General features: G+C 53.6%; 4 protein-coding genes across 4 annotated transcripts; 1 reads left to right on the top strand and 3 right to left on the bottom strand.

Annotated features, from left to right (window-relative positions):
- Nucleotides 1-1,221: 1,221 nt before the first annotated feature.
- On the bottom strand, nt 1,222-6,086 carry SMAC4_07683 (uncharacterized protein). Its single transcript, XM_003350829.2, has 3 exons — nt 3,851-6,086; nt 3,647-3,765; nt 1,222-3,561 (listed from the first exon to the last, which is right to left on the bottom strand). Exons 1-3 carry the CDS (start codon nt 4,032-4,034, stop codon nt 1,897-1,899), a joined length of 1,968 nt encoding a protein of 655 aa, XP_003350877.1. The 5' UTR covers nt 4,035-6,086; the 3' UTR covers nt 1,222-1,896.
- Nucleotides 6,087-9,747: 3,661 nt separating this feature from the next.
- On the bottom strand, nt 9,748-13,338 carry SMAC4_07684 (uncharacterized protein). The gene is made up of 2 exons (XM_003350830.2): nt 12,483-13,338; nt 9,748-12,424 (listed from the first exon to the last, which is right to left on the bottom strand). Exons 1-2 carry the CDS (start codon nt 12,619-12,621, stop codon nt 10,407-10,409), a joined length of 2,157 nt encoding a protein of 718 aa, XP_003350878.1. The 5' UTR covers nt 12,622-13,338; the 3' UTR covers nt 9,748-10,406.
- A 196-nt stretch (nt 13,339-13,534) lies between these two features.
- SMAC4_07685 (uncharacterized protein) lies at nt 13,535-21,585 on the bottom strand (the record flags this gene model as incomplete). The annotated part of the gene is made up of 4 exons (XM_003350831.2): nt 13,535-15,132; nt 15,189-15,506; nt 15,561-21,148; nt 21,222-21,585. 4 exons carry the CDS (start codon nt 21,583-21,585, stop codon nt 14,311-14,313), a joined length of 7,092 nt encoding a protein of 2,363 aa, XP_003350879.1. The 3' UTR covers nt 13,535-14,310.
- A 2,044-nt stretch (nt 21,586-23,629) lies between these two features.
- SMAC4_07687 (uncharacterized protein) lies at nt 23,630-25,881 on the top strand (the record flags this gene model as incomplete). Its single annotated transcript, XM_066090675.1, has 3 exons — nt 23,630-24,363; nt 24,598-25,032; nt 25,117-25,881. The coding sequence occupies exons 1-3, from the start codon at nt 24,322-24,324 to the stop codon at nt 25,879-25,881; spliced, it is 1,242 nt and encodes a 413-aa protein (XP_065947868.1). The 5' UTR covers nt 23,630-24,321.
- Nucleotides 25,882-26,467: the final 586 nt, after the last annotated feature.

Genomic DNA, 26,467 nt, shown 5'->3' with positions numbered 1-26,467 from the left:
CGAGGAGTCACTCACTCACTCACTTGCTTACTTCTCTCACCAACATGCATACAGCCCAGTCATCATTCTAAAAGTTCGAACCGACTGACTCATCTAGCTCGATGGACCGGCCATGCATGGTAAAGGCCTCTGAGAAGGACGCGACACAAAAAGATCTTTCACACACACAAAAAAACTACCCACCTACCTACCTCCCTACCTACATACCTACCAACCTCCCTACCTGCGCAACGCCAATATGCCCCCATCGATTGCCGTAGGTAGGTAAGGTACGTTTACTTTCAGTCAGTCAGTCAGTCAGTCAGTCAGTCAGTTCTGTTCTGTTCTGTTCTGTCAAGTTCCATTCTAGTAGAATAGGATCGTACCTACCTTAATTGCACTTGCAACAGAGAGAAGGGTACATCATCAGATTTGCAAACAAACTCTTTCATAAAAACTCATGATAGCGGTTCAAAGATCTGGATCTGAGTGGGTTTTCAAGGTATCCTTCGCTGCTTCACCTATCAGTCAGTATCAAACAGCAATACAAACAAATAGTAAAGTAAAAGTCAGACTTTGATCTCCATCTCCGGTCCGTCCTTGGAGGGCAGGTAAATTACTTGTATGGTAGTTCAGAGAGAGCTTGGAACCGGATTCGTCCTCCTTTGATGAGTGTGTGTCCCTTTTTTTTTCTTCTTCTTTTTTCTTCTTTTTTTTCTTCTTTTTTCCCTCCTTCTTCCTTCTTCTTCTGATTGTCTCCCGTGCCCGTTCTGAATTGGTGTTTGGGCGGTTAAGATATATATTCATCGATTTTGATCTTTTTCATGTTTTTGTGTTTCTCCTTGTTTTTTTTTCGTCTTTACGGTACTTGGCTTTTTCTTCGCTTCGTGTTTTTTTTTTATCTGTTTTGCGTATCTCGTCTCCTTCATAGATTTTTTGGTACAACGAATTTGATATCCAGTGCTCTTTTTTTTTTTTTTTTTTTTCCAAGTATCTTTCGTGTTCTATGGTACCTAGGTTTGTGGCCTATAGTACCTCGCTTTTCGATCCTGGATTACTCGGTTCTCTCTCGAAGAAGAAGAGTGAGTAAGTGAGTGATTGAGGCAATGTATGATGCTGAGTTGGGGCAAAAGTACTAAAAGTACACGAGGTCATTCATACTCTTCGACTCGATCTGCCTGTTGACATAACCTTGATGGGTGAACAACTCAAATGGGACTTCAAACTTGAGATCTATAGACAATTCCATTCAAGACAACAATATTAATTATCGCTTCTTCGTGTGTCTGTACGTAGGTCACAAACTTCAAGACAACAAAAACGGAATCCATCAGCTACCGTAGTCCTACTCTATACACAATTCATTAATCCTACACTACCTTATCACCTCTACCATACCATGTACATCATGCAACTAACTTGGAGAACAAACCCGGAAAACAGCTATAAGGGTAGAAAAACAAGCAAAATAATTCCAAATGTTCTTCAAGTGAAAGCAAAGTGCATTTTATCTTCCCGTTTCGTGATCATAGTACGTACGGTATCCTTCACAATGTTTTGTTTTTGCACGCCATCCATCCATCCATCCATCCATCCATCCATCCCCCGTCCGCTGAGAAATTCGTTTTCTTTCCCTATGGCCAAAAAAAAGTATGCTTTGTTTCGCTTTCCCGTGCATCCAGCTTTTCTCTTCCCCTCCCAATGTGCTTTTGTTTGTGAGGCTCATCCCCATGAAGAAAGAAACTAAGAAAAAAATAGTGAATGAAACATATCCAAAACGACCGCATGTATGCATATGAAAGATATTGAAAAGTTCGATGTTGAATCGCGTGAGATCGCTGTGGATGGTTTGTTGTGTTGAAGTTTCGAGGGCCCGCCCATGTCGAGCAGTCGTTGCCCGTCCAGAGACAACATCGGTTATTTCGCCCCAACAGCTCCCACCTTGCTCACACCATTCTGGCCCTTCGAATCATCGCCGTTCGCACCACTCCCAGCAGCGCCCGCATAACTTCCCCAAGGCGACGAAGATCCGCCGTTACCCAGCGAGCCCCCGTTTCCGAGCGGGCTACCGCTACCGTTGCGCTTTTGGTTCTGTCCCGCCTGGACGGTGTCGTCCTCCTCCTCCATGGTGAAGACAAAATCGCCCTCCTCCTCTCCTTCATTATCCTCGTTGATAATCGGCGTAGCGAACCTCCCGCTTGTCGAGCTGACCGAGTTGGAGCTGATATGTCTCTGCAAGCTATCGCCCCTCTCCTTGCCAATGACACCAGCGCCAGAGGCTCCATTGCGGCCCAAGTTGGGGTGAAGGCCACGGGGGCTCGAGGACATGAGGGATGAGTCTTCGCCGATTTTGCTACGCTGGAATTGTTGGGTGAGCGCAGACAACGACTCGCCAGCGAGGCTTCCTTGGCGGTTGGGATCCTCAGAAACAAAAGCGCTGGCGAGGCTCGAGTTGCGCAGTGGGCTGCCAACGTGTCCAAAAGCCGAGGGCGGGTGCTTGATGCTGCGGCCAGCGATGGGCATAAAGCTGAGACTGCCGCTACCGCCGTTAGACTCCAGCTTTTCTCTCTCCTCCTCCTCCTTTTGGCGCTGGAAAAGCGATCCCCATCTGCTCGGGCTCTGGGAGATGGGGCTACCGAACTTGGTGGTGTCGAGCCCGGTAGAGTCCAGCGGAGCATCGAAGCCACGGACGGTAGCGGTGCTAGATCCTCTCCTCGCACGTTCGGCAGGGGTGAGCAACTCATTAGCCAACTCTCCCGGCACGTAATCCTCCTCGTTGTCAAAGATCAAATCAGAGTCCCAATCGCGGTCATGGGGAACGCTCTGGCTCAGCAGCCTGGGCTTGGAAAACCTGGTGGAGCTGCTGTGCATCGGCCTTCTGCCAAAACCGACATCCTCACCGCCAAGGCTGGAGCCATAGAAGGCGGCCGAGGAGTGTGTGGGCGGGCTGTTGGCGAACCCATCGCCGCTGAGGAGGGACTGAGAGATGTTGTCGTTTCCACCGAAAGCGGAGCTACGTAGCGCAAGGAGGGTGCGCGAAGTGTTGGCGTCCCGGGTCGCGCTCATGCCGAGGGAGCTAGACTCCAGACCGAACCTCTCGGGAACCGAGGAGGGGAACGGGCCGTAGCGGGCGGCGTGAGAGATGCCGTTGCTGTCGAAGGAAGCCGGGAGGGGGGCGTCTAGGACTGACAGGCCTCTGGGGGCGGGAGAAACGCCGAGACCGAAGCGACCGGCAACATCCTCATCCGCGCGAGGGGAGCCAAAAGCGGTGGTGGGGTTGGAGGTATATGTGGTATCGATGGTCGGGATTCCATTGGCTCCGCCGTTCTGACCAGGCTGGTGGGCGTATTGTTCATCGGGATGACCGTAGGCGGAGGCGGAGTACGAGGGAACGGCGTCGGCATGGAGGAACGAGTTGGTAAGGGCGCTGTTGGATGGTTGGTGGTAGGTGTTGGGGTTCACGCGGGCACCCAAGGCGACGGGCGGGGCACCGATCGTGACACCGCCTTTGCCATAGTTGACACGGCGGCCGTCGGGCAACACGTGGATGTTGGCACACTTGGGGCCGAATTTGCAGTTGCCCTATAAGTCATGGTGGCACAGAAACATGTCAGCAGGAGGACGACAGGATGGAAGGACCCGGGAATCTGGATGTTATCGGTCCTACCTTGGCAAAGTATTTGCACACCGTCTCGGCCGCGGCACTGAGATCGTGACTAAAGGGACACGCGGAGCCGGCCTGGCAAGCGCCCTGGCGGAAGAACTTGCACGGAACATGCGACGTATCTGGAAAAGAGAGCATGTTGTCAGCCGACCACATGCGACAATGGGCATTCCTAGTCATTTTGGGGCATAAAGGACAACAACTCACTAGGTGGACTGCGCGAATGGTCAAATCGGTGTGCTCCTGGCAGTTGGCCGCCAGGCAAGGGAGACGCAATCATGGTCGGGGCAGCACCAGGCCCGGCCTGGTTTGCGTTGATGTTGAGACTGCCTGATCGCATGTGACTGTGACTGCGATAGTCGGCAGCAGCCGCACCATTGGTAGCGGACATGACGTTGATATGCAGCAGCGGGACCTGGGAACGAAGGGCGCAGATTGTTGAGCTTATGAATGCTTCGTCGGTGGTTGTTGCGATTCGATTTGGGGATCGAAGTAGGGATCGAAGAGGGGTCGAGATGAGGAGATTTGGATGGGGTAGAATTAGCGGTCCGTTGGTCAGGTCCCTCCCGTCGGTGGTGCGAGTCCGGCTGCAAAGAGGACGAGGTCGGAGGATGATCGGGTGGCAGGAGCCAGGAAGCGGCCCGGGCTACCTCTATAGATGGATGACGCGGGTTGTAGAGGTACCTTCTAGGTAGGTTGATATGCCTGTCGGGTTGCCAGATGCCGTCCGTTGGTGTTGCTTTTGGACAGTGGCGGCGGTGATGAGTTTGGATACTACCCAAGGTAAGGTTGGAGTAAGGTAGAAAAAGAAGTAAAGACGGGAGCCAGGGACGGAGATGGTGGCAGGCAGGTGAGTTGTTGAAGGAGGATCGATGTGACAGCTGAGTGTCGGCCGGCCACTAACAGGCGGAGACGAGGCAGGTTAAGGTGTGAGGTCGGAGTCGGGTGGCAGGTCGGGAGGACTGGACTCGAGCTGCTGGGGTAGATCTATACGTCGAGGCAAGGCACTTGCAAAAGGGAACACGCGGATGGAATCGTCTGAGGGGAAAAAGATGGAATTTGGGCGGTGGGAGGGGCGGCGGCCCGATTCTTGAGTGGTTGCCAGCCAGTAGGGAATGTGCTGCTTGTTAGTGCAATGCGCTTGCTCGGCTCAGGTGTTGCAGGTGGTTTCGGGTGTTAGTGATTTGGGTGGCCGACAGCGGGCATTCGTTAGCGTAACTCTTGCCAACTCCTGCGACTCTTGCTGTCGCCGGTCGAGTACAGTCCGCCAAGACTGCCAAGACTGCCAGTTAGACGGAGACGGAGGTACGGAGTCTATAATCGGCCAATTGCAGCGAAGGATGAGGGGCAACCGGCGGGGTTCAACAGCTGTCGTCAAATGCCAGCTCGATTTGCTGATATGGCGATTGGCTGAGGGCAGGCAAGTGAGATCGCTGACGGCAGGTACACGGTGCCTGCCAAGACCTTTGATTTCCCAAGACCGGCAAAAGTGAGGTTATTCAGGGTTTGTCAGATTCCAAACATGTTTGTTGCAATAAAGTGTTGGCAATTATCAACCCGATCTTTGACTGGATGACCACTAGAACTGGTCACGGCGGAAGACGGATGAGGTGAGATGACAGCAGAAGGGCCGGCAGTGACGGGGACCTTGTTGGACTCGTGGACTTGACTCCTCGAGAAAGAAAAGGCAAAGAATGAGGGGACCGGGCGACAAGATAAGCCCGATTATTCCTGATCGGGATGACGGAATCTCGATCGGGTATTCCCACTGCTCATCAGGGTATTGTATGATAATGCAGGGTATTGTATGATAATGCAGGGTATCATCAACGATTCCAGGTTAGAGTCGGCTTGCTCGGGTCAGCCGAGTGGTTTCGATAGTTGATCTCTCACTTTTCAGCGTCTGTTCTGTTGGTAGTGTAACCTGATGAGTATGGAGATATGCATTCGCATGACGGGACAACTGGGATTCAAGATGATGCAAGGAGACCGGGAGGAAGCTGTCTAAGTCAAAGGGGAACAATGAAGACGAGGACGGATGGAGATGAATAAATGGAAACCAACAGAAGAAGGCAAGAAGCTGTTGCCTAGGTAGTCGTTGATTTGGTCCGCGCCTCGTCCACTTTTTTCATTCCATTTCTACCTACCTGTTTCTATAACAAGGCTGATGTTTCTGTTTGCAGTGGCAACCATAGCGAGGCATTCCCGCTCGGTCAGTTGGAGAAAAGGTGTGGTAGCTATCTCGGCTACCTTTACCGTATCTTACGCCTCCACCTTTCCAATGTTCAACTCGGCAGTATTAAATGTCACTCCCACATCCATCTGAATGCTTTAACATTCAACATTAGCATATTAGATTATTGTCTTTTGAACCCCATAGAAAGAGCACATCAGCCACAGAGATACCACGGAATGAGGATTCGTGTACAAGTCCAGACCGCAGAGCCGAATTGGAGTTCGCTCTCTCGAGTGCGGGGTGAGGGGAAGTACATGGTCCATTTCGCCCACCCTCACCGCCGCCATTGGAATGACATGACGGATAACCGGCGATTGTCATCAAGCTGTCAACCCCCGGCCTCTTGTCTCGGTGTGGTAACACTGACCCTGGGCTCACCTGGCTTCTTTGATATCGAGACCATCCAAGTAACAACATCTTCAGTGTTGCTGATTGGATTTGTCATATTGACAACCCGTCGGCACACAAGGCAGCCGGGACGGGTTGGTTGCACAGCTTCTTGAAGCTACAAGCCGTCTGCCCGTGGGGGTTCCATTTCTGATTCTGTCTCGCATTCTCCGAACCGTCTTCTGGGAACTGAACATACCTAATGCTCGGTCTTCTTCTCCACCCTATCCTAGTATGCTGAGATTCTCCTCCCAGTTGCCCCGGTCCCGAACAAAAAGGCCAAGGCCAAGGTCAAGGTAAACATGGAAGGTGTGTGTGTCTCGGTGAGGCCAGTGGGGGAGACATAGGCGCCACATGAGCGGCGTGCTTCGTCACGAGAACAATCACACTCCCCTGCCTCCTTCCCTGGGTGAGCCTGGGCGTTATGCAACCACTTTATCACCTGCCTTTCCCTTTTCGAAAATTTGAGAACTTGAACTTTGACGGAAAACTCTTATCGAACCTGAATCAATCCCTTCCATTGTCAGACTCGACACGTTGATGAATTGACGCCTTGACTGCCTGCCGATGCATGTCTCACTCCAAGGCTCATGGCTCACAGCATCAAGCCATCACCAACACTGCGACAGCTTCAAGAAGCACCGAGTAAATGTTCCTGAAGGTTGTCGATACCATGTCAATCACACCAGCCGGAGATAATCAGTGGATTCACAAGCCAAGGCTGGAATCAATGGTTCACGCTAACCTCGATCAACCCTCCTCCACTGTCTGGGCTGATCCCTCTGATCCTATCACCGTAATGCCACACTGGCGGTTGGAACTCACAGGACCACCACGAGGATTCGCGAGAGTTCGCAAATGCGAGAGCGGGATCACTTCATGTATCATGCACCAAGAGAGATGATCTCGCAGCAAAAGACCACAAGAAAGGTTCATCGTCACAACGGTTTCTTCTTCATTGGTCGTTATTCGTCTTGCTCTCTTCAAGCTATCCAGACCGGTCTACGTCCTGTACTCCCCAGATGTCACAAAAGTTCAGATGTGACATCTGCTATTGACCACTTCTCCAATCACTGTCCGATTCACGACACCCTCTCAAAGACCTAGTGGCTTGCTCTGAATACAAGTGCAGGAATAGCTTCACAAAACCAAGACCAGAATACCATTTGAAAGTCCATATGAGCTGAAACAAGCCTTTCATGTTCACTTGCTCGCCGAGCTTGGAAGACATCGAAAGACATGGGTGGGACTAAAGTTGCTGGCCTTACTTCTTTTGTCTTGAACAGCATGATTCTCTCCTCATGAGACACTCCCTATTTACTCCTTCTCGTATTATCAAAACAGATCAACATCCTCGTGGTCACAGTTATCGCCTTGGTCCGGACTCCTGGTTGCAACTCATGTTCACATTCCAACACCATCTTCAGCACCACTCACTCGCTGCGGCTGGGCCCGAGACCACCACGTTACCAACCTCGGCCCCATATGGCATTCATCGGGCCTTGACCTATCACTCGGAACAACTACTTGTCCGAAATTAAGTTTCCCTAACCAGTTCTCAAGCACACCACCTCCTCCGTCCTACCCATCCATCCCAGGAGGCTAACTTCCAGATTCCTCGTCTCGAGACCAGCCACAGCGATCAACATCAAGGCAAGCCCGGCAGTCAACTACCCCATGAGCCACCCATGAGCCACCCATGAGCCACAATACGAGCCCCGTGATCAACAGATCGTCATCATGGTACGATTGATACCTACATACGATTGCCATTCTCGCTTATCTCCGTCTGCCGCCCTCAACGCCGTTGCATCCGAAATATCGCATTCGCACGATTTCGCATTGTTTACCTGTCCGGAAGACATCACGTCGTCTCACAAGTTTCGTCGCCACATACCACCCTCTCTCCCACTGACACTTTTACCCAGCCTCGTCCCAGCGCTGAGAGTAGAGTGGGCTCGCAGTCAACATCAGCTCACGAGTCAGTGCCGCCGATAGTCTCACTTCACACCAGCGGGAACTTGTTTCCACCCCTGTTTCGGTCTCTGTGTCTGTCTCATTCAGCCAATGAACACGTCAAGCACGTGGAGTGAGACATGGAAAGACAAGGCAGGACAAGACAAGACAAGACTGACGGGCTCGCTCGACATGCTGCTGTGAGTCAACTCGGAGTCTCGGATCATCACGGCATGGCGTTGGTGTTTACTCCCTTTCTCCCAGCTCGAGGGTCTCGAGGTATGATGCACACCCATATACAGGAGATGTACCGCCACAGTGCCGAACGGTACGGACCCAGTGCGCTGAAGCTCGAAATATGCGAAAATAACTTTCCCATGGAATGGAATGTTTCGGTGTGTGTAACAAGCAGCTGAGGTAGGCCTGGACCGGAAAAGAAGTCGCTCTTGGCGGCGTGTTCTATGAGCTTCGAGGACTACTACTGCCTTACCCTACAACCGAGAGAAGGCTTCACGGTTAATGGGAGGTGCATTGTCCCAGTGTCACTCAGGAATGGAATGGAAAAATCGGTCGACGCTTCAGCTCTAGATCAGAACCGGTCTTCAGTCGTTACTTACGGTGTCCCCTTTCACCAAATTCCAAGAACGGATAGAACAATGGACGAAGGCTAAGGTACTGTGTACTCCATACTCAGGCACAGTCCATTCATTTCGGCCACGCATCCGCCATTCCTTCCTGCGTCAACCATCACCGACATCAAACACGCAGTTGCCAGGTATTTATCGACACCACCAATTCTTCATAAACCCAGCCCATACGAGATCACATAAACTTGGACAAGCTACCCTCTAGGTAGCTTCATAACTTACGGACCACAACAGCTTCGCGCCTGATCTGGAATTATGTGCGAGCAAGACATCGAACATATGCATCCTGTTGTAGGTAGGTATGTGTAGATGGCGTCAACCTAACCAAGTTTGATTGTTTGGAGAGCTACCTTGGGTATCTATCGTGTTTATGGTTTATGGTTTATCGTATGGTGGAAACGGGGACGGGGACGGGATGGGAACGGGATGGGAACGGGATGCACGGTAGAGGTAGCTGAGGTCTATTCTGGTCCCTTTCTTTACCTTACCTTACCTTACCTTACCTTACCTTACCCGCCTCTACCTTTCGGAATCTTTTGGGATCTTTTGGGATCATTACCTCTAGGTATTCGTTGTTGATTCCGTTGTTCGTTCGTATCTAGAGGTATGCAACCTAGTAGGTAGGTAGGTACCTTAACAGAGGTAGTGGTCGGCTGTCATCCAGAACAGATATACCTCAAGCTAGGTATCTTTCCTTACCGCCGCATCTCCATTAATGGATCAATCTTTAGAAAAGATCTATATATCTCTACAATCCACGTAACAGACAGACAGACAGACAGACAGACAGACAGACAGACAGACAGACAGACAGACAGACAGACAGACAGACAGACAGACAGACAGACAGACAGACAGACAGACAGACAGACAGACAGACAGACAGACAGACAGACAGACAGACAGACAGACACAGACAGAAAAGAAAAAACAACCATGGGAAGGAAATCATCGGATGGAACACAATGAACATAGGCCACAGGAAAGAGCCGGCACGGTACAGTAGGTAGGTACGGTCCTTGCAGCTCAAACTTGATCGTCAAAATGTCATAATTCATCCATCATGCCATGCCATGCCATGCTACCTCCCTCTGAGTCTCTGACCATGCTACGCTATGGGTATCTATCTTACCTTGTCTATGCCATGCTGTCTATGTACTGTTTCTTTTGCCTCCGGTCATCTTTCACCTCTCTTCCACCCCTGCGTCCCTGCGTCCCTGCGCCCCTGCCTTTCCGAGTCCCATCTCCGTGCTTTACTTCACAACCTTCCCATCCCCCATGCGAACGAAGCCTACCACGGTCGACACATATCTCTCTTCCTGCGCCTCCCTCCATGTCCATACCCACTCCTGATAACGCCCATTCCCACATCACCAACACCATCCATCCCCATTCCCATACCTCCCGCACCAACCATGCCCATACCTCTCAGCAACCGCCACCCCTCTTCTCCCTCAGTCTCAGTCTCAGTCTCAGTCTCAGTCTCAATCCCAGTCCCAGTCCCAGCCCCAGCCTGAGCCCCGGTTTCCTCGGTCTCCTAAAACCTCTTTTCCCACGTATTCCACCAAACGCCCATATTAGCCGCCACCACCAAATCCAGCATCTTCAATCCCTCATCATGAATAATCAGCTTTCCCAGCTTCGCTCTCTTGCCCCTGGATCCACCACCGGCATCTTCCCTTCCGAGCGCCATATCAAAGGGGTCCCCCCCGCCGTCGCCGTCATCAAAATACTCTTCTTCTTCCTCCGAGCTGGGCGGTTGAAGACCGAGGAATTTCGAGAACCGATGTCTTTTCGACGACCCGCCGCCTGCATGGCCTGGGGAGTAGATGTCGCCGCCAGTGCCAGCGCCAGGTGAGCGCGGTTCGGACGCGGAAGGAAGGTTGAAGCGCAGTTCGGAAACGGGTTTGGCGCCGGTTATTGCTGAGGTGATTGAGTCACCCCGCGACTGGCCGATGGTGGGCGCGTCACGCACGGATTGGGCGAGTTTGGCGGGGTCGATTTGTGTGATTTGGTTGAGTCCTCCGGAGTGTTCGTCGAGGATGTGCCGGCATTTGAGGGAGCGGCCGGTGGAGCCGGTGCGGAATTCACAGCGGCCTAGCCAGGGGGAGAGGAAGACGTACCCCTTGGGCCGGAGGTTGGGACCTGGTTGGGTTATTAGTTGGCCTCCACCACCACCGCCTATGGACTCCTGGCGGTTGTGACCACCGCCGGCAGGGGGAGGAGATTGGGGGTTTTGGTTTTGGTGTTCGTTGGGCGACATGTCGGCTGAACCGATGGTTGATGAACTGCCGTGGCGGGTATGTCCCGGAAGATCGCCCATGGTAGCAGAGGCGGTACTGGCTGAGCGGGAGTGTCTCTTGAAAGCACCTTTGAGACCGGAGGTCCAGGACTTGGTGTAGGCCATTACTACCTGGCGATGGAACCCTTCCTCAACTTCCCTGTGCGCTACACCCATGATTTGCTTTTGCGGACTCCCACTTGACCCTAGACTACCCAGACTTCCACTCGCACTTGTACTACTTGACCCTAATCCCTGTAGAGTCCTGGCGAAGGACTGAGGGGATGTTGGTCGCAAGGCCTCGATGTTTGCGCGGCTGGGCATTCCCCTATATTTGGCATACCCGGATGTTTCCAGGTGGATGTCGATTAACTGTGTGGCAATCGGTGGCGGTTGTTCGGCAACTGGCGTGTCCTCTCCGAGATCTGGATGCGCAGACTCGGGAGTAGGTATGTTCGTCTCGAACGAGGATATCTTGCCCACATTCCACTGGAGGTTGGTCGAAGGATCGCGTCGGATGAGCGTAAGGGTGAAAGGAATGGTTGCTGCTAGTTTCGAGGTACTGGGGGCGCGAGCACGGGTGACTGTAGGAGAGAGGATCCCGTCGCCGGGTCGGGGGACGTTTGAAGTTGGAGTGTAAAGTGTCTGGTCGGTAGGCGTGATGGGTCGGTTGCTGGTTGGGACAGTTCCAGGGTGGGAAGCCAGCTCCTCGGGGATGGGCAAACCGGTCGGTAGCCGGGGACCCATGGGGCGGCGCATGGCTGCCAGGTTCTCGGCTGGAGGAGGGAACTGAGGTGCTGGTCTCGAAGGCGGTTCGGGAACTGGGGTGGGCTGAAACATGGGGTTCGGTCTGTATCCATCATTGCCAGCAACAGGCGCCTGAGGAGCTACAGCCCGCTCAACCCTTTCCGAACCCGGAGCTCGTGGACGTCTAACAGAGGCTGCCCGTCTAACAGAGGGCGACCTGGTCGGTACCGGTCCCGTATTCTTGGGCACATTGTTTTCGTTTTGAGTCGCAGGTATGTTGGCAGACGGTTGTCTCGAAGTGGGAATCTCGACACGGGCACTAGGCGGTAAGGGTTTCCTTGGAATCACACTCCTCGCGCTCTCACCACTAGTTCGAGGCGAATTGGCAGTGGATGTCTCGTTCGGACGCGTGTTTCCGACTAGGAGGTCGTCCGTGGGCAGGTCAAGGTGTATCAGGTAGAGAGCATTGTTAATGTCTTCTACTGTCACGTTCTTGCGCTGCGGCCGGAAGGGGGAAAGGATGACATCTGGGGTCCGGTTATGTTAGCGAGAGACGTGGTAGCGAGTCAAGGAAGGGAAACATACCTCGACTACCGGGAACTCGTGAAATGTACAAGGTCAAGGACTCCTTGACATCGGCGCTGTGAGGGTATTGTGGGGGGTTGGCGGCGAGGGAGTTGAGTGTCGAGAGAGACCTCGCTTCCACGTGCGGTTTGGCCGCCATGTGCGGTATGATGATGATGATGATGATGATGATGATGATGATGATGATGCGATATGCGGATCGATTGATTGATGTTGATGTTGTAACGTGATGTCGTGGGTATTAGTATCAACTTGCTTGCCTGCCAGCAGCAGGACAAGTGTGATGCCGTTGGTGATGCTGTCGCCCGTAGAACTGTCGTGTGCTTCAATAACCAAAAGGGGTGTTGGGTCTACTGGGAGTCGTCAGCCGCGGGGGCTGTGCTGTTGGTCGGGTGTCGTCGAAAAGACGGGAAGGGAAGGGTGACGACGGTGGCTGGTCAGAAGGACAAAGAGTGACTCGCTAATATGGATCGTGGTTGTCTTGTCTTGAAATTATCGCGAGTCGGAAACAGATGGACGGGAGGAGCGAGCTGGACTGGAGTTGATGGACCGGGAACTGGAGTTGATGGGCCGCGAACTGGAGCACAGCCCACTCAAATCAATGTTTGAAATAGCGGACAACAGTGGATATTGTTATGGAGTTGCCTCTGAAACCTTGACGGCGGCCTCTGGTCCTCTGGTCCCGTCCTCAAGACCTAGGTCACCACCTCCAAGAAATGTTGTCGACACCCAAAAACGAAAATAATTGGGCACAACTGAATTCCATGTTTCAGATGGGTCGTTTGTTCTTGGGCGCTTGGGTCGTGCATTTTGTGTTGTCGTCCCATTGCTCGTGATTTGGCTGTTCTGTGTTTTGCTTGGTCGGAGGAAGTTCCACAGACCGTTGACAGCAAAAAAGGTACGTACCCAAGGATTGGCGGGGTCATCGGAGAGATCCGAGAAATGTGGTAGTGTTAGCCGATTGACTGCCGTAGCGGCGAAACATGGTAGAGACAGGGAAACTTCACTAACAGACTGCCAGGGACACCTTACATGGTCTGTGCATTCTCGGGTGTCATGCCCGTGGCTGTTTGCTTCTCCAACTCCATCGTTCTCCATGACAACTTTCTCTGGTCAACCTCCTGTCGACACTCGGCATCTCCGTTGGTTGCGACTTTGCCGTCTTGTCGACCGGAAGTCTTATCACATCAGTTTCTCATCCACTTGACACTTCCCCGACCATATCAGACTGAATTACCTCTCCTCTCAATGCATGCTCTGGCAGTCGTGGCCAACCCAACTTCAGAGTGCTTGCCTTGTCTTTTCATCATGTTTCTCTTCCAGGCGGAGCACCATGGTTTCCTCTTCCTTTCCTCCAGAAAGGCACTCGATCAAGGCCATCTTTTCCATCATTCTCGGTGTACAACCGACGTTCATCACAATTGTCAGGTCCATAAACACCAATGGCCAAAGCAATTCCAAAGTGCTTCCCCTGAGTTTTATTTGTCTTTACTTTTCATGCAGGCGGAACATTTCCTTCTTCTAGTTTGTATTCTCAGTTGCTCATCACGATGGCCAGAGCAAACAAACACCCATGGTCGACATAGTGGTTTCCGTCCAGAACCTCGGAGCGAACCTCATGACTTCCACTTCTTCCTCCTGAATCAACACATGGAGAACCAGATCAACATTCTATTTCTGGTATCTTGAAATGTTCCCCTATGACATACGATACAACAACAATTCCAAGAACCTCAATGTATCCAAAGTCCCTAGACCAAAACGAAACATGCGCCAACCCAGTGCAATACGCCTTCTCCATCATACAATCCATGTCCCCTTCATACAGCTATGTCCCGGCCCTCGTCTTTTGTACAATAATCGCCGCCAAATCATTCACCGTCCCACTGCTCAACAACTCCAAAATCTGCAAGTTCGCCCTCAACTCCTTCGCAATCCAGTTCCGCAGCTCAATCGCCGTCAAGGAGTCTAGGCCATAACTCGTAATGTTCCTTGTCGCATCCAGGTTCGCCACGTCAATCGTCAACACATCCGACAGCTTCTGGAGAATGCCCTGGCCCGCAATGGCAATCGCTTCCTCGTCCGTCTTGGCTGCCCGGAAGGCATTACCCGGTGATGCTGCCGCCTTGGGAACGAGGCCTTCACGCTCAGCCGCTGCCAGAGAGTCGGCTTTGAGTTGACTGAAGCGCGCGTCCGAGGCATAGTACGGCCATGACCCATCAGACTGGAGGTGTAGCTTGAGGCCGGTGAGCACTTGGGGCGGACTGACACCGCGGACCGCAGCAGACAACAAGGCGAGCACTTCCTGCTCCGAAACGGTTTCGTTGCCAAAGTTGCGCATGATGTCTTCCTGTCGCTCAGCGTTCTCGGCAAGGTACCCGGCATCGGTGACGGCTGTGAGGTCGAGAGAGGTGCCTGGGAGACCGTTGCGGACCCGGTACTGCACAAAGGAGTCGAGGAACGTATTGGCTGCTGCGTAGGCGCCTTGGCCGCGAGACCCGAGGATGCCAGCGGCAGAGGAGAGAACGACAAAGTAGTCGAGGTTGGCACCCGTGTCGGAGAGCACGTTGTGCACGTTCCAGGCGCCGGCGAACTTGGGTTGGATGACTTGGCTGAAGTCGGTGAAGGACATGCTTTCAAGGAGGACGTCCTTTGCGTGCTGTTAGCTGGGCTGTCGCACAGGGGAAATAGGGACGGGGCACATACCCTCAAAACCATGGCGGCGTGGATGACGCCACAAATACTCGGCATATCTCGCGCGCAGTCTTTCACCAACTCGCGCACTTGCCTTTCATCGCTGGCATCGCACTTCGTCACCCGGATATTCAGATCTGGGCAGCCAATCTCCTTCTCCAGCTGCTCAACCATCTCCTTTCCTCCGCCACTTCTCGACAGCAGGACAATGTTATGGGCACCATGCTCAGCCATGTACTTGGCCATCGATCGACCGAGGCCGCCCGTGCCACCGATGATGATATGAGTACCGTCTCTTCGGAAGATACCCCTCGACTTGCGGTATGTTGCCTGTTACTTGTTAGTCAACTTGCCTAAACTGACAACCTCTTCCAGATGACATACCTTGACTTGATCTTTCCCTCCAGCGGCCACCATAACAGGGTGCACCGTCACGGCCCCTCTCACCCACTCCAGCGCACGGGGTAGTTCAGACACCTTGTAAACATGCGTCTTGGTTGGCGGCTGGAACACCCCCTTCTCCAGCTTTTGCATGACATCCACTAGAGTCTTTTGCATCAATTTCGGCCTGCCCTCGGCCAAGCTGACCATGTCGATACTGACAAACGATGCATTGGCGCCCAACTGTGGCCTCGAGCTTTGCGTCCCAGATTCTCTGATCTCGATCAACCGACCAAAGTCAGCCAGACATTGCCACGCTTTATTTTCGCCTTCATTCCTGCCACCCGACACGGTCAAGACCACATCAAATCCTTTTCCACCCGTGGCTTCATCCAGCTTTCGTCGGAGGTAGATGCTTCGCTCGTCCAACACCCTCTCTTCCGAAAAGCCCAACTTCCGTGCCGCTTCAGTTTCGACGTCGCCGGTGACGTACACCCACGTATCGGCGCCCAAAGTCTTGGCAACCTCCACTGCCGCGACGCTCGATGGCCCGGACAGCTGAATTAACAGGTTATTGCCTTCCTTGACATGGGCGATGGTGACCAGGGCGTAGTACGCGCGAGCGACATAAATAGGAACCCCAGCGCCCACCTCAGGGGTCAAGCTGCTGCTCATCGGCACCACGCTGGTCACCTTTGCTCGGGCGTGCGTGCCGAACCGACCTTCCGCTAGAGCACAGACGTGGGTGCCGATAGCGACCTCATGTACCCCCTTACCAACACGGGAGACGGTGCCAGAACAGCCCCTCGCGATGCTGTGACGGTTGGAGGCGCCCTTCTGGATGTAGTCGACGTCATCAAGCGTGATTGCGCTTGCCGCCACCAGGATCTCTACCTCGTCGTCTCTCAAGACTGTCTCGGGGCGGTCTTCGAAGTAGAGGTTATCCAACTCACCCTTGGGTTCCTGACTGGGGGCAAGTTCTAGTTGCCGCAGCCCGTTGAGCTCGGGAGAGTCTTGGTGGAAAGACTGTGTGTATGGGATGGAAGGACCGAGTTCGCGGGAGATTTCGAGGTTGAGCTGCTGATCAGGTTCCAACCTTGGGACGTATAACTTGCCCTGCTCCTCCGCAAACTCCAGTTCGGCGCTTTCAGGATCGCTCTCGTCGTTTGCGACAGAAGGGGATGAGAGGATAGAGTGGTTGAACGCCTGGAGCACCAGGTTGGCCTGCTGCTCAGCAGAAAGTCTCGATTGAGGATCCAAATCCAATGCGGCAGCAACCGCTGAAGCTTCACTCCTCGCCGTCCTCAACAGACCCAGAGCCATGTTAGAATTTGGGGAGGTTGGGAAGCGGGTTGCGCCGCGGGTTACCCAAAGCAGGCCCGGCGATGTGGTCAAAAGCCTCTTAATCTGTTCCAGTTGTTTTTCTGCAGCTGAGTTCTTATTGGTGAGTGAGCTGACGAGAGGCTCGTCGAGTTCGGAGAGAACAAGGAAGGAGGTGTTGGTAAAGTCAGTGATCTTTTGCAAAGAAGAGATCCGTGGCTGCTTCCCCGTCTGCTGCTCAATCTGGTTATAGACAGCTTTGATCAGTGGAGATGCGTTGGGGTTGGGCGCTTCGGTAACGACTGCTATGTTATGAGTGTGCTTGTCCTTGGACTCTTTATTCTTGGCATTGTTATCGGCCTTGTTATTATTGTTCTTTTCGGCGTCGGTCCCCTTTTCAGGCTTCAACTCCTCCCATCTCACCTGGAAACACAACTCCCTCGGCCCACCACTTTCTTCCTTTGCGGCTTCCAGAGTCTCAAACTGCAACCCAGCGATCGAGATGGCCGCGGTCGCGGAGCCTGGGGAAGCAAAGGCTTCGATCATGAAACTTGTTTCATCACCCTTGCTGCTGCTGTCCTCTATGTTAGAATGAGCGCAGAAGGTTTGACCAGGCTTCCTCTTCAACCGTGAATTGATGGTCAAATGCCTGATTGCTGCCGGCAAGTACGACGTTCCAGTGGCCTTGTCATGTCCACCACCGGCACTCAAACTCAGCAAGGGGAGCTGCAACAACTCGTCCAAAACTGCCGGGTGAATTTTGAAACCGGTCTCATGCTGGAACGGCATCTCCGTCTTGGTTTCTCTCACCACACAGTTGGCCGCGGCGGTGTTTTCATTCGCGGTCACCTCCGTCAGAGTCTTGAATTCGTTGGGATATTGAGCACCGACGGAAGAAGCGAGGTGACTGTAGATGGTCTCGGTTGAGTGAAGCGCGAGATTATGGTGCGGCTGTGTACCGGACTTGGCGTGCTCAAGCTTTTGTTCGAGCTTCTTCTTGTCGAGGGAAGGGAAGGCGGAGGTGCTGTGACCAGAGCAGGGAGGTGTCTCGGGGGTTGTTGAGCCTTGGGCTTGGCCTGCTGACCCGTCTACTTCGACGTTCATGAAGCCGCTGTCCGAGGCCGAAGAAGAAGCTGGCTTGGGGGATGAAGAGCCGGATGCGGAATCGGACTGTCCGTCCAAGGAGGAGGCAGAGGAGACAGCGTCGTCGTCGTCAAAAGTCACGGTCTTGGAATGGGACTGGTCCCTTGCCCTTGATAAACCGAGAGGCTGGCGACGGACAGGCGAGGCAGAGTCAGCCCTGACGAAACCCGTGCAATGCTCTTGCCATCCACGACTCTGCTCAAACGAGCTGATTCGGAAGGCATCTGGCTGGCCAGTGTCATCGCCAGGTCGGATGGTGAGCAGCACCTCGTACTCCTTGTCTTCGTCCTCCAACCACAACTGCTCATCCACTCTCAGGTTTTTGACCTCAAACTTGCTCGCCTCCGGCGCCGCAACGTCTCCCTCACGTCGCATCAAATGCAGCTGCCCTGCCGCCTCGACAACCATGGACATAATTCCTGACGCTGGGAAGACCATCCTGCGTCTTTGACCCTGGCCTTGGACAGCATACTCCTTCAACCAAGGTAGATCCCTTGCGCTCAAGATATTCCTCCAAGTAGGCTCAATATCTGAGCTCCAATCTGCCAGGACGCCCAGTAAATCGTGTCTCGGGAATGGCTTCAACCGATGCTGCCTCGCAATCCTGCTTTCGGACCAATACGACTGCCGAGTCCATGGATAGCTGTACAAACCCGCGACCAAGTCCGGACGCTCGTACTCCTCCCGGTTGTGGTTGACATTGAACCAATCTATCCCCTGATAGCCCCGCGTGAAGAGAGCGCCAGTGGCTTCGAGGGCGGATTGCGCGGCGGACTTGGAGCGGTCGAGGACGGATAGGTAGGTGAGCTTGGTGGCTGTTGCAGCTACGTTGGCAGCGTTTGGGGAAGAAGTCCCGGAGGATGGCTTGGAGGTAGAAGGAGAAGTGTCGCGGGAAGGAGAAGAGAGGTGCTTGATGGTTTGCATGATCGGTCCTTTCAACGCCGCATGGGGACCGACTTCGAGCAGGATATCGGGCCGGAAGCCGGAGATGAGGTGTTGCAGCGCTGTGGAAAAGCGGACGGGCTGCGTGAGGTTGTTGACCCAGTAAGACGGCCCCAACTCCGAGAGGGAGGATAGGCGGCGGGCGTGCAAGGACGAGTAAAACTCCACGGTCGAAGAGGCGCGCGAATCAGGCGGCTGGATGTGCGAGACGGCTTGGAGGTATTTTTCGGCGATCAAGGCCATGTGCGGGGAGTGGTAGGCGACGTCGACGAAGAGCTTGCGGTTGAAGGTGCCCTTCTTTTGGAACAGCTCGGCAACCCGGTCGATGGCGGCTTCGTCACCCGAGATGGTGGTGGACGAAGGCGAGTTTTCGCAGGCCACTACCGCTTTGGACTCCGAGGTGTTGATCTGCTGGAGAAGAGGCTCGCAGTCTACGGCACCTGAGCCCACGGCAAGCATGGAGCCTTTGAGCTCGGGGTGCGCCTTCTTCAACTCGACAATCATTTGGCCGCGGTAGTAGGCGGCCTCCATGGCTCCCTCGAAGCTTAGCGCGCCAGCTGCGTACGCGGCACCGATCTCGCCGGAGGAGTGGCCGGTGACAGCGCCGGGCTTGATGCCGAACGAGTCCAGCAGGTCTACCAACGCCAACTGCACAGCGGAGCAGATGGGCTGGGAGACGTGCGCCTGTCCTACTTTGGTCGTCTCCTTGTCCCGCGTGAGTTCTTCGTAAATGGAGAACTCGGCACCCACCTTTCGCAAAGCTTCATCGGCACGCTTGATGGAGTCGAGGTAAACGGGATGAGTCTGCAAGAGCTCGCGGCCCATGGCATACCATTGCGCTCCTTGGCCGGTGAAGATGAATGCCAGACGGGGCTGTTCCGATGAAGCGCGCATGGGAGTCAGATCGTGTCCATTTAGCGATCCCGCAAGACCGGAACAAATCGTCTCGACGACCGATACCCTCCATGGGAAATGCGACCTTCGCTGGCAGAGCGTATACGCCAGATTCCGCGGCATGGTGGTCTGGTACAGTTCGGCATGCTGCTCCAGCCAGATACCTAATTCCTTGATACTTGTCCTCAGAGCCTGCTCGTCGTTGGCCGACAGCACGAAGAGTCTCGGAGTGGTGTACGCGCCGTGCTCGCCCAGCTCGATTTTGCGATGGACTGGTGGCCTGGACAAGATACACGTCGAATTACTTCCGGAAAACCCAAAGTTATTGACACATGCATATTTCTTGTTGGTCGGCCATGGCTTCTGCTGTTTGGCGACCACCATGTTCCATTTCTGGAAAGGAATCTCGGGGTTTTCCTTGTCGAAATCCGCGTTGGGGAGGATGAACCCGTAATAAAGCGACAGCACCCCCTTGATAACCGACACCAGGCCGCTCGCGCACTCGAGATGTCCAACATTCGGCTTGCTGCTGCCGATATACAGCGGTTCATCCTTGGTGAAATGCTTACCGACGGCGTTATATATGGCTGTGGCTTCAATTGGATCGCCCTTCTTGGTTCCCGTGCCGTGGGCTTCGAAAAAACCGACTTCGCGGGGGTTGATCTTGGCGGCTGTGAAGACGTCCCGCAACAGCTGTTCCTGTTCGTCCGGCGAAGGCGCGACGATACCCACCGTGCGCCCATTGTGCGAGATGCCGCTGTGGGTAATCACAGAAAAAATGTGGTCGTTGTCTTTGAGCGCCTGCGCGACTGGCTTCAAAACGATCACCGCACAGCCCTCTCCGCGTGCATAGCCAGACTTGGCTCTTTGATCAAAGGCGTACGTCTTTCCCGCGTCGGAGAACAACCGAAGCATGGACATGGACACCCACACATCCGGCTGAGTGATAATGTTGCTCGCGCCCACGACTGCCGCCTCGGAGTCGCCGTTGCGGATGGACTGGACGGCAAGATGCAGAGCGTGCAAAGAGGACGAACAGGCCGTGTCGACGGTGAAGGTCGGGCCGTGCAGGTTGAAGTAATAGGCTAATCGCCCCGACAGGAAAGCCGGCTGGTTACCCGTGGCGTCGAAGGAGGGCATGGTGTCGAGGTCCCGCATGTGCGACATTCGGTGCTCGCCGTAGTTGCCGCCGATGAAGACGCCCGTGCGGGTGCCGGCGATGCGCTCACGCGGGATTCCACCGTTTTCGAGCGCTTCGTAGGTACATTCCATTAGGAGGCGTTGGGCTGGGTCTGTTTCGCTTTTGTTAGCCGTCTTCCCCTTTTCCCCCTCAACTAACGCAAAACCAGAAAGGTAAGTACTAACCCATAGCCTCAGCCTCCCGCCTCGTGACATCGAAAAACGCCGCGTCGAACCCGCTCAAGTCCTGCTTGATAAAGTACCCGCCCTGCGAGTTGAACGTCCCCTTTTTGTCCGGATTCGGGTGGTTATACGCTTCCTGGTTGAACCGGTCTTTGGGAATCTTGGACCAGCCTGATCTACCGCGACACATCATTCGGTAGAATTCGCCTGGTGTTGAGACGTCTCCTGGCAAGCGGCAGGACATGCCTACTATTGCTACTGGGGCGGGTGCGCCGGGGGCTTGTTGGCTGGGTGGCGGGGCCGGTCCGGCGGATGGACCGGCGGATGGACCAGCGGATGGATCGGGTTGGGAGTCGTGTGTTGCCATATTGATCGGTTTATGATGACAAATCGCTTGGAATGTTGGAGATGGTGAATGATGTGAGGGAGAAAGTGAATATGAAAGTCAGAGGGACTGAAATGAGATGGTGGATGAAGAAGAAAGCCTTTAACGAGTGCCGAGGAGAGCGACAGGGACGACCATCAGCGACACTGTTAATATTGTGATGGAGTGGCTGGATGGATCAAGATGTCGAGATGTCGGCGGCCAGTTGGATGGATGGTCTCCTCGTCTGTCAAAGATGAGGCTTTGCTAATCATCTAGGTAGGAAATGAGGTAAGTGGGTGAGTCTTGAGGGTCAGTTCTTTTAAGTTGACAGCCACGGGAACAGCCACGCAAAGGCGTTCTGGGGCGGTTAAGGGTAAGTCAACAGACAGGTGACGGACTGTCGGGATCACGCCGGCGCTAAGTGAGGGTCGTCATATGTCTGCGGCAACTGTGCATATGGAATGGCTACCGCCGCCGGACTGCAGCATGGAGTGGCAGGATTGGACCGAACTGGCACGGCTTCACGGATTTGCTATCGTTCATGGATTTTCTATGGGACCGACCCTTCAACTCAACGGAGAACCACAAGCCACCAACCAGGGACAGCGAAGCAAGCGACAAAGACATCACTGATCCCTGCATGTAGTTTCAATCACGACAACTGCCCCCTTCAAATCCTTTCGTCGCTTTAGCTGGATCTTGATCGCCACACTTATCTCCGAGCTGTTGGAGAAAGCAAGAAGGCAAGAAAATGTCCAGACATGAAGACCAAATTCGGGGATCCAGCGGACGCAGAGTCAGGCAAGCCACCACGCAAACCAAGGTCATGTCATCCACTTCATGCCATTCTCATTCGTCTCGAGCCGGCCCACGGCTTTTGGCGTTCGGCCCTCAGATTTTTCCATTTCCGAGGAGCTCCCTTCTCGCGGTGGCATCGCGAGCACATTGGGACAATAAATGAGAAGGGCAGGTTCAAGCAGGAGCTTATGAATAAAGCAGTTCATGGGGACATGCAGCCTGTGTGCAGATTCCTCAGGTAGTGAGTGTCGGAGTTTCGGACATTCAATGCTCTCAGACCGAGCACAAGTCCTCCCCTTGCCTGCTGGCTTGCAATGCAATCTCTTCGGGCGACGATCCGATATGATATGACCGTTACCCTCCGAAATGTCCGGAGCCAATCGCTCTCGCAACTGACCTCTGACAAGTGCTGCAGACACTCCAAAAAACATTTCCGCGTGAGTCGACTTCAAGTTGATCCCTTCCCGACACAAGAAGCCCCAGAAACCTGTCTGCTTCGAAATCGTGTCCTGGTTCTTGCCTGATCAACGACCGGTTCATGAAGGCGAGGGACGACCTGTCTGTCTCGAATGATTTCCTTTCGCTTCGGTGCATCTCGGGTTCTTGATAGCGTCTTACCTTAAACCCTCTCCTGCCTCGCGTTGATTTCCGATGACTCCGGACTACGTCACGGTGCTTACCACGCTTGCATAAGGTACCGCACTGCCGGCTGCCCTCCTTGCATCCCTATGTCAGGCACAATTCTGTCGTCCCCTTTGTCTCCTTTTGAACTTTGGAAGTCTCCTCATTAGACCACAGTCACGTTGAGTACCACGTCAAAACCGTCCGACTGTCGAAAAGCCGCCAAATTGACCGTCACCCTCCACCTTGCCACCCGACGCCGACGCGCTCTCCGTCGCCCCTATCACCACATTTGCCTGCTTCTCTACTTGTACATGGATCAGACATCATCGCATTCGCCAATCATCTCCTCAGGACGTGAATGGTCCTGCATACAGATGCAGTTCAGTGCAGACTTTCGCATCTCGACACAATGAAGCAGGTCCATTGACCATTCAGAGCCTCTGAATGCAACCGATCCATATGTCCATCAACTTTCAAGCATAACCTGCTTCCATAGCAAGCACGCCGTGACGAAAAAGGACCCCAAGGGCCGCAGGAAAAATGTCAGTGGAAAGAAAATTCGCTGTTTTTGTCGGTCAAAGAAATTCCATTTGGGCTTCCATCTCCTCCTCGACACAGGTAAACCAACGACAGGTTATCAGACCGACCAAGGATAGCAAGCAGTACAGACAAGCTTGCAACGTCCGCCAATAATGGGCCTAGGGATTTACCCTTGAAGTGGTGATCAGCCCACGACTCATCCCACCGTATGATCTCGGGTTTTGCGGGTATCTCGTAAAAAGATCATTGAGTGCCCCTGGGGTCCCTGGGCTTGAGGGCTCTGGGGGACTAGTGCACGACCAGGAATCCGTACAGTCTCTTACTCACATTAGTGGGACAAACTCTTACATCGGTGAATGAAATTCCCCATAAAGGTAGCATCAAGATGACGGAAACAGCCTATCATCCAAAGCAGCCCCTATACTTTTTTTGAGTGACGGAACCGGGGAAATGGTGACTTCAGAATCATATGAGTGCCGAGACATGCCCAAGAACAACACAGCCTCAAAAGAACATAATAATGGCGGCCTGGACAACAGCAACAATAGGTCGGCAACGGTCAGAGGTTTCAAAGATATCCTCTACCCCTCACCAGTACGACAACAGCACCTACTCTACGATTCCTTTCTTGTGGCTGGCCACCAACCGATGCGGTTCTTTGTTCTAGGATAAACGCGGTTAAACTTCGACGAACGCTAGTTAGGTGTGCCGGAAGACGGACGGACAGACGGGAAGGGAAAACAGCACATTCACGAGACAAGATAAGCAGGAAGAATGAAGTTTCTTTGCCTCCCTGGTGCCTATGGCAGCGCACAGGTTCGTAAATCCACGAGTATCCTTTTTTTTGTGCATTTTATTCTCTAATAACCCTTCAATCGTGTTCCAATCTTGCGGGTTCTCCCCTGATTCCGGGACATCCTGCAAACTGCAATACCCTATTCCACACATACACTGAATGGTCGTCCAAATGCATCCCCCTGCGTGGTCACAACCCCTTGCTCCTATCCGCCATCAAAGACTGACGCATCCCTTCCCCTTCCCGCTCCACAGAACTTCGAAGTCCAATTCGGTCCTCTCGCCGAGGAATTCAAGCGCCGCGGTCTCGGCTCATTCGCCTACTCCCAAGGCACGCACGAAGTCGCCCCTCCGCCCGGCTGGGAAGATTACTTTGGCAAACCGCCCCTCTACCGCTTCCTCGACGTATCCAACGGCGATGCCTTTGAGACTTTGCGCAGGCTGCGCCATGTGCCGCGCGGGCTGAACCCCGAAGACACCATGCGCCAGCTACAGGGCGCAACCGTAGAAGAGGACTGGCACCAGGAAGCCTGGCGCCAGGCTTTGGACGGGGTATTCAAGACGCTGGACGAAGACCCGGAGATCAACGCCATTATTGGATACAGCGAGGGCGCAATGGTAGCTGCTAGCGCGATTGTCGAGGAGAAGGAGCGGTGTTTGAGGGAAAAGGGACGGGAGAGGAGGATTAAGGTTCGCTACACCCATTCATTACTCTCATTGCAGACATCAGAAGACAAAAACTGACGAAAAGGTCGGGCGACCAAAAAAAAAAAGTTCGGCATCTTCATAGCCGGCGCCCCGCCCCTTAAATTCGAAGGCAACAAGCGTATCACAGCGCAACTCTTTGACGAAGTCGGCACCGTCATCGACATTCCTACTCTGCACATTTTCGGGTGCGACGACGCATTTCTTTCTTCGGCGGTAGCCCTCTTCAACGTCTGCGATCCCCGCAGCGCGGTCATGTACGATCATGGCTTGGGCCACATTGTCCCCCGCGACGCAGAGAATGTTTCGCTTTTGGGTACCGTGTTGGGGAATTTGGTGCCTAAGGTTGAAGAGCAGATTAAGCGGGAGATGCACTTTACTAGGAAGGATCGGAGGGAGGTGAAGAGGGAGGGGAAGTTGAGTAAACGCGCAGAGGCTGCTCAGGGGCACGCTTTAAGTCAAGGACACGGGCAGGGGATGGGGCAGGGACTGGGACAACCGGGGCAGGGATTTGGAGGTGGAGGACCGGGAGGAGTGATGAGGCCGGGAATGCACCAGCGCGGGTATTCACACTTGTCGACTACGTCCGCCCAAGGGGGGAATACTAGTTCTGATCCGACTAGTGGGAGTATCACGCCCGCAGAGGTTGATTTTACTGTTGGTAAGTGCCCTGGCTGTCCGTGGAGATGGAGATCAAAGAATAGGTGCGGGATGATGCTAACAGGACCCAATAGCTATGCTGAGGAGGACGGATGCTTAGGCGCCACGGCATCGGATTCCAGAGGAGGTGGGAACGGGGACGGACAAGGCGCGCGGACTAAGCCCCCGGGCTGACATTGTGGTTTAGATCAGCAAGTTTGAAAGGTTTATGACGGACGGATTACGAATGGTTGCTACCTCTTTGGATACACGAACATCTCCCGAGACAACACCACTGGTGACAGTGGCAAGTGGGAATTGGGAATTGGGAATTGGGAATTGGGCACTGGGCGATAGAATGACGACTAGACGACGAGACAGACTGTGCATGATAAAGGAGTTTCATCTTATCTAACGAATAAAATAAAACAAAGGAATTGGCTTCGCGTTCTGATTGTTCTGATTGCTGGTCTGTGAGTGATGGTGAGGGGAATAGCTCGCGTTGTGTATTCTTGGACACACCTCGCATCGAGTGTCATTCGACACATAGCTAGGTACTTATATTCCATCGTGTTTCTGCGACACAACTACCGGCCTTGTTCAGGAACGCTTTTGGGAACAGGAACGGGACTGGTTGGAAAGATTCCAGTTGCATTGGAACGGCGGGAAGATGACTGGAAAAGGGAGTGGAAAAGGGGGCCCGCAAAAGGGCGGTAAAAGGGTAGTAAAACCATAGATTGTAGAGGTAGAGGTAGAGGTATGCACCAACACAAGGAAGGTC

The sequence above is a fragment of the Sordaria macrospora genome, chromosome 7 (genome assembly GCF_033870435.1).
Source record: "Sordaria macrospora chromosome 7, complete sequence".
Classification (NCBI taxonomy): Eukaryota; Fungi; Ascomycota; class Sordariomycetes; order Sordariales; family Sordariaceae; genus Sordaria; species Sordaria macrospora.
Note: the sequence above shows the minus strand (reverse complement) of the source record. Positions and strands in the feature narration are given on the sequence as shown.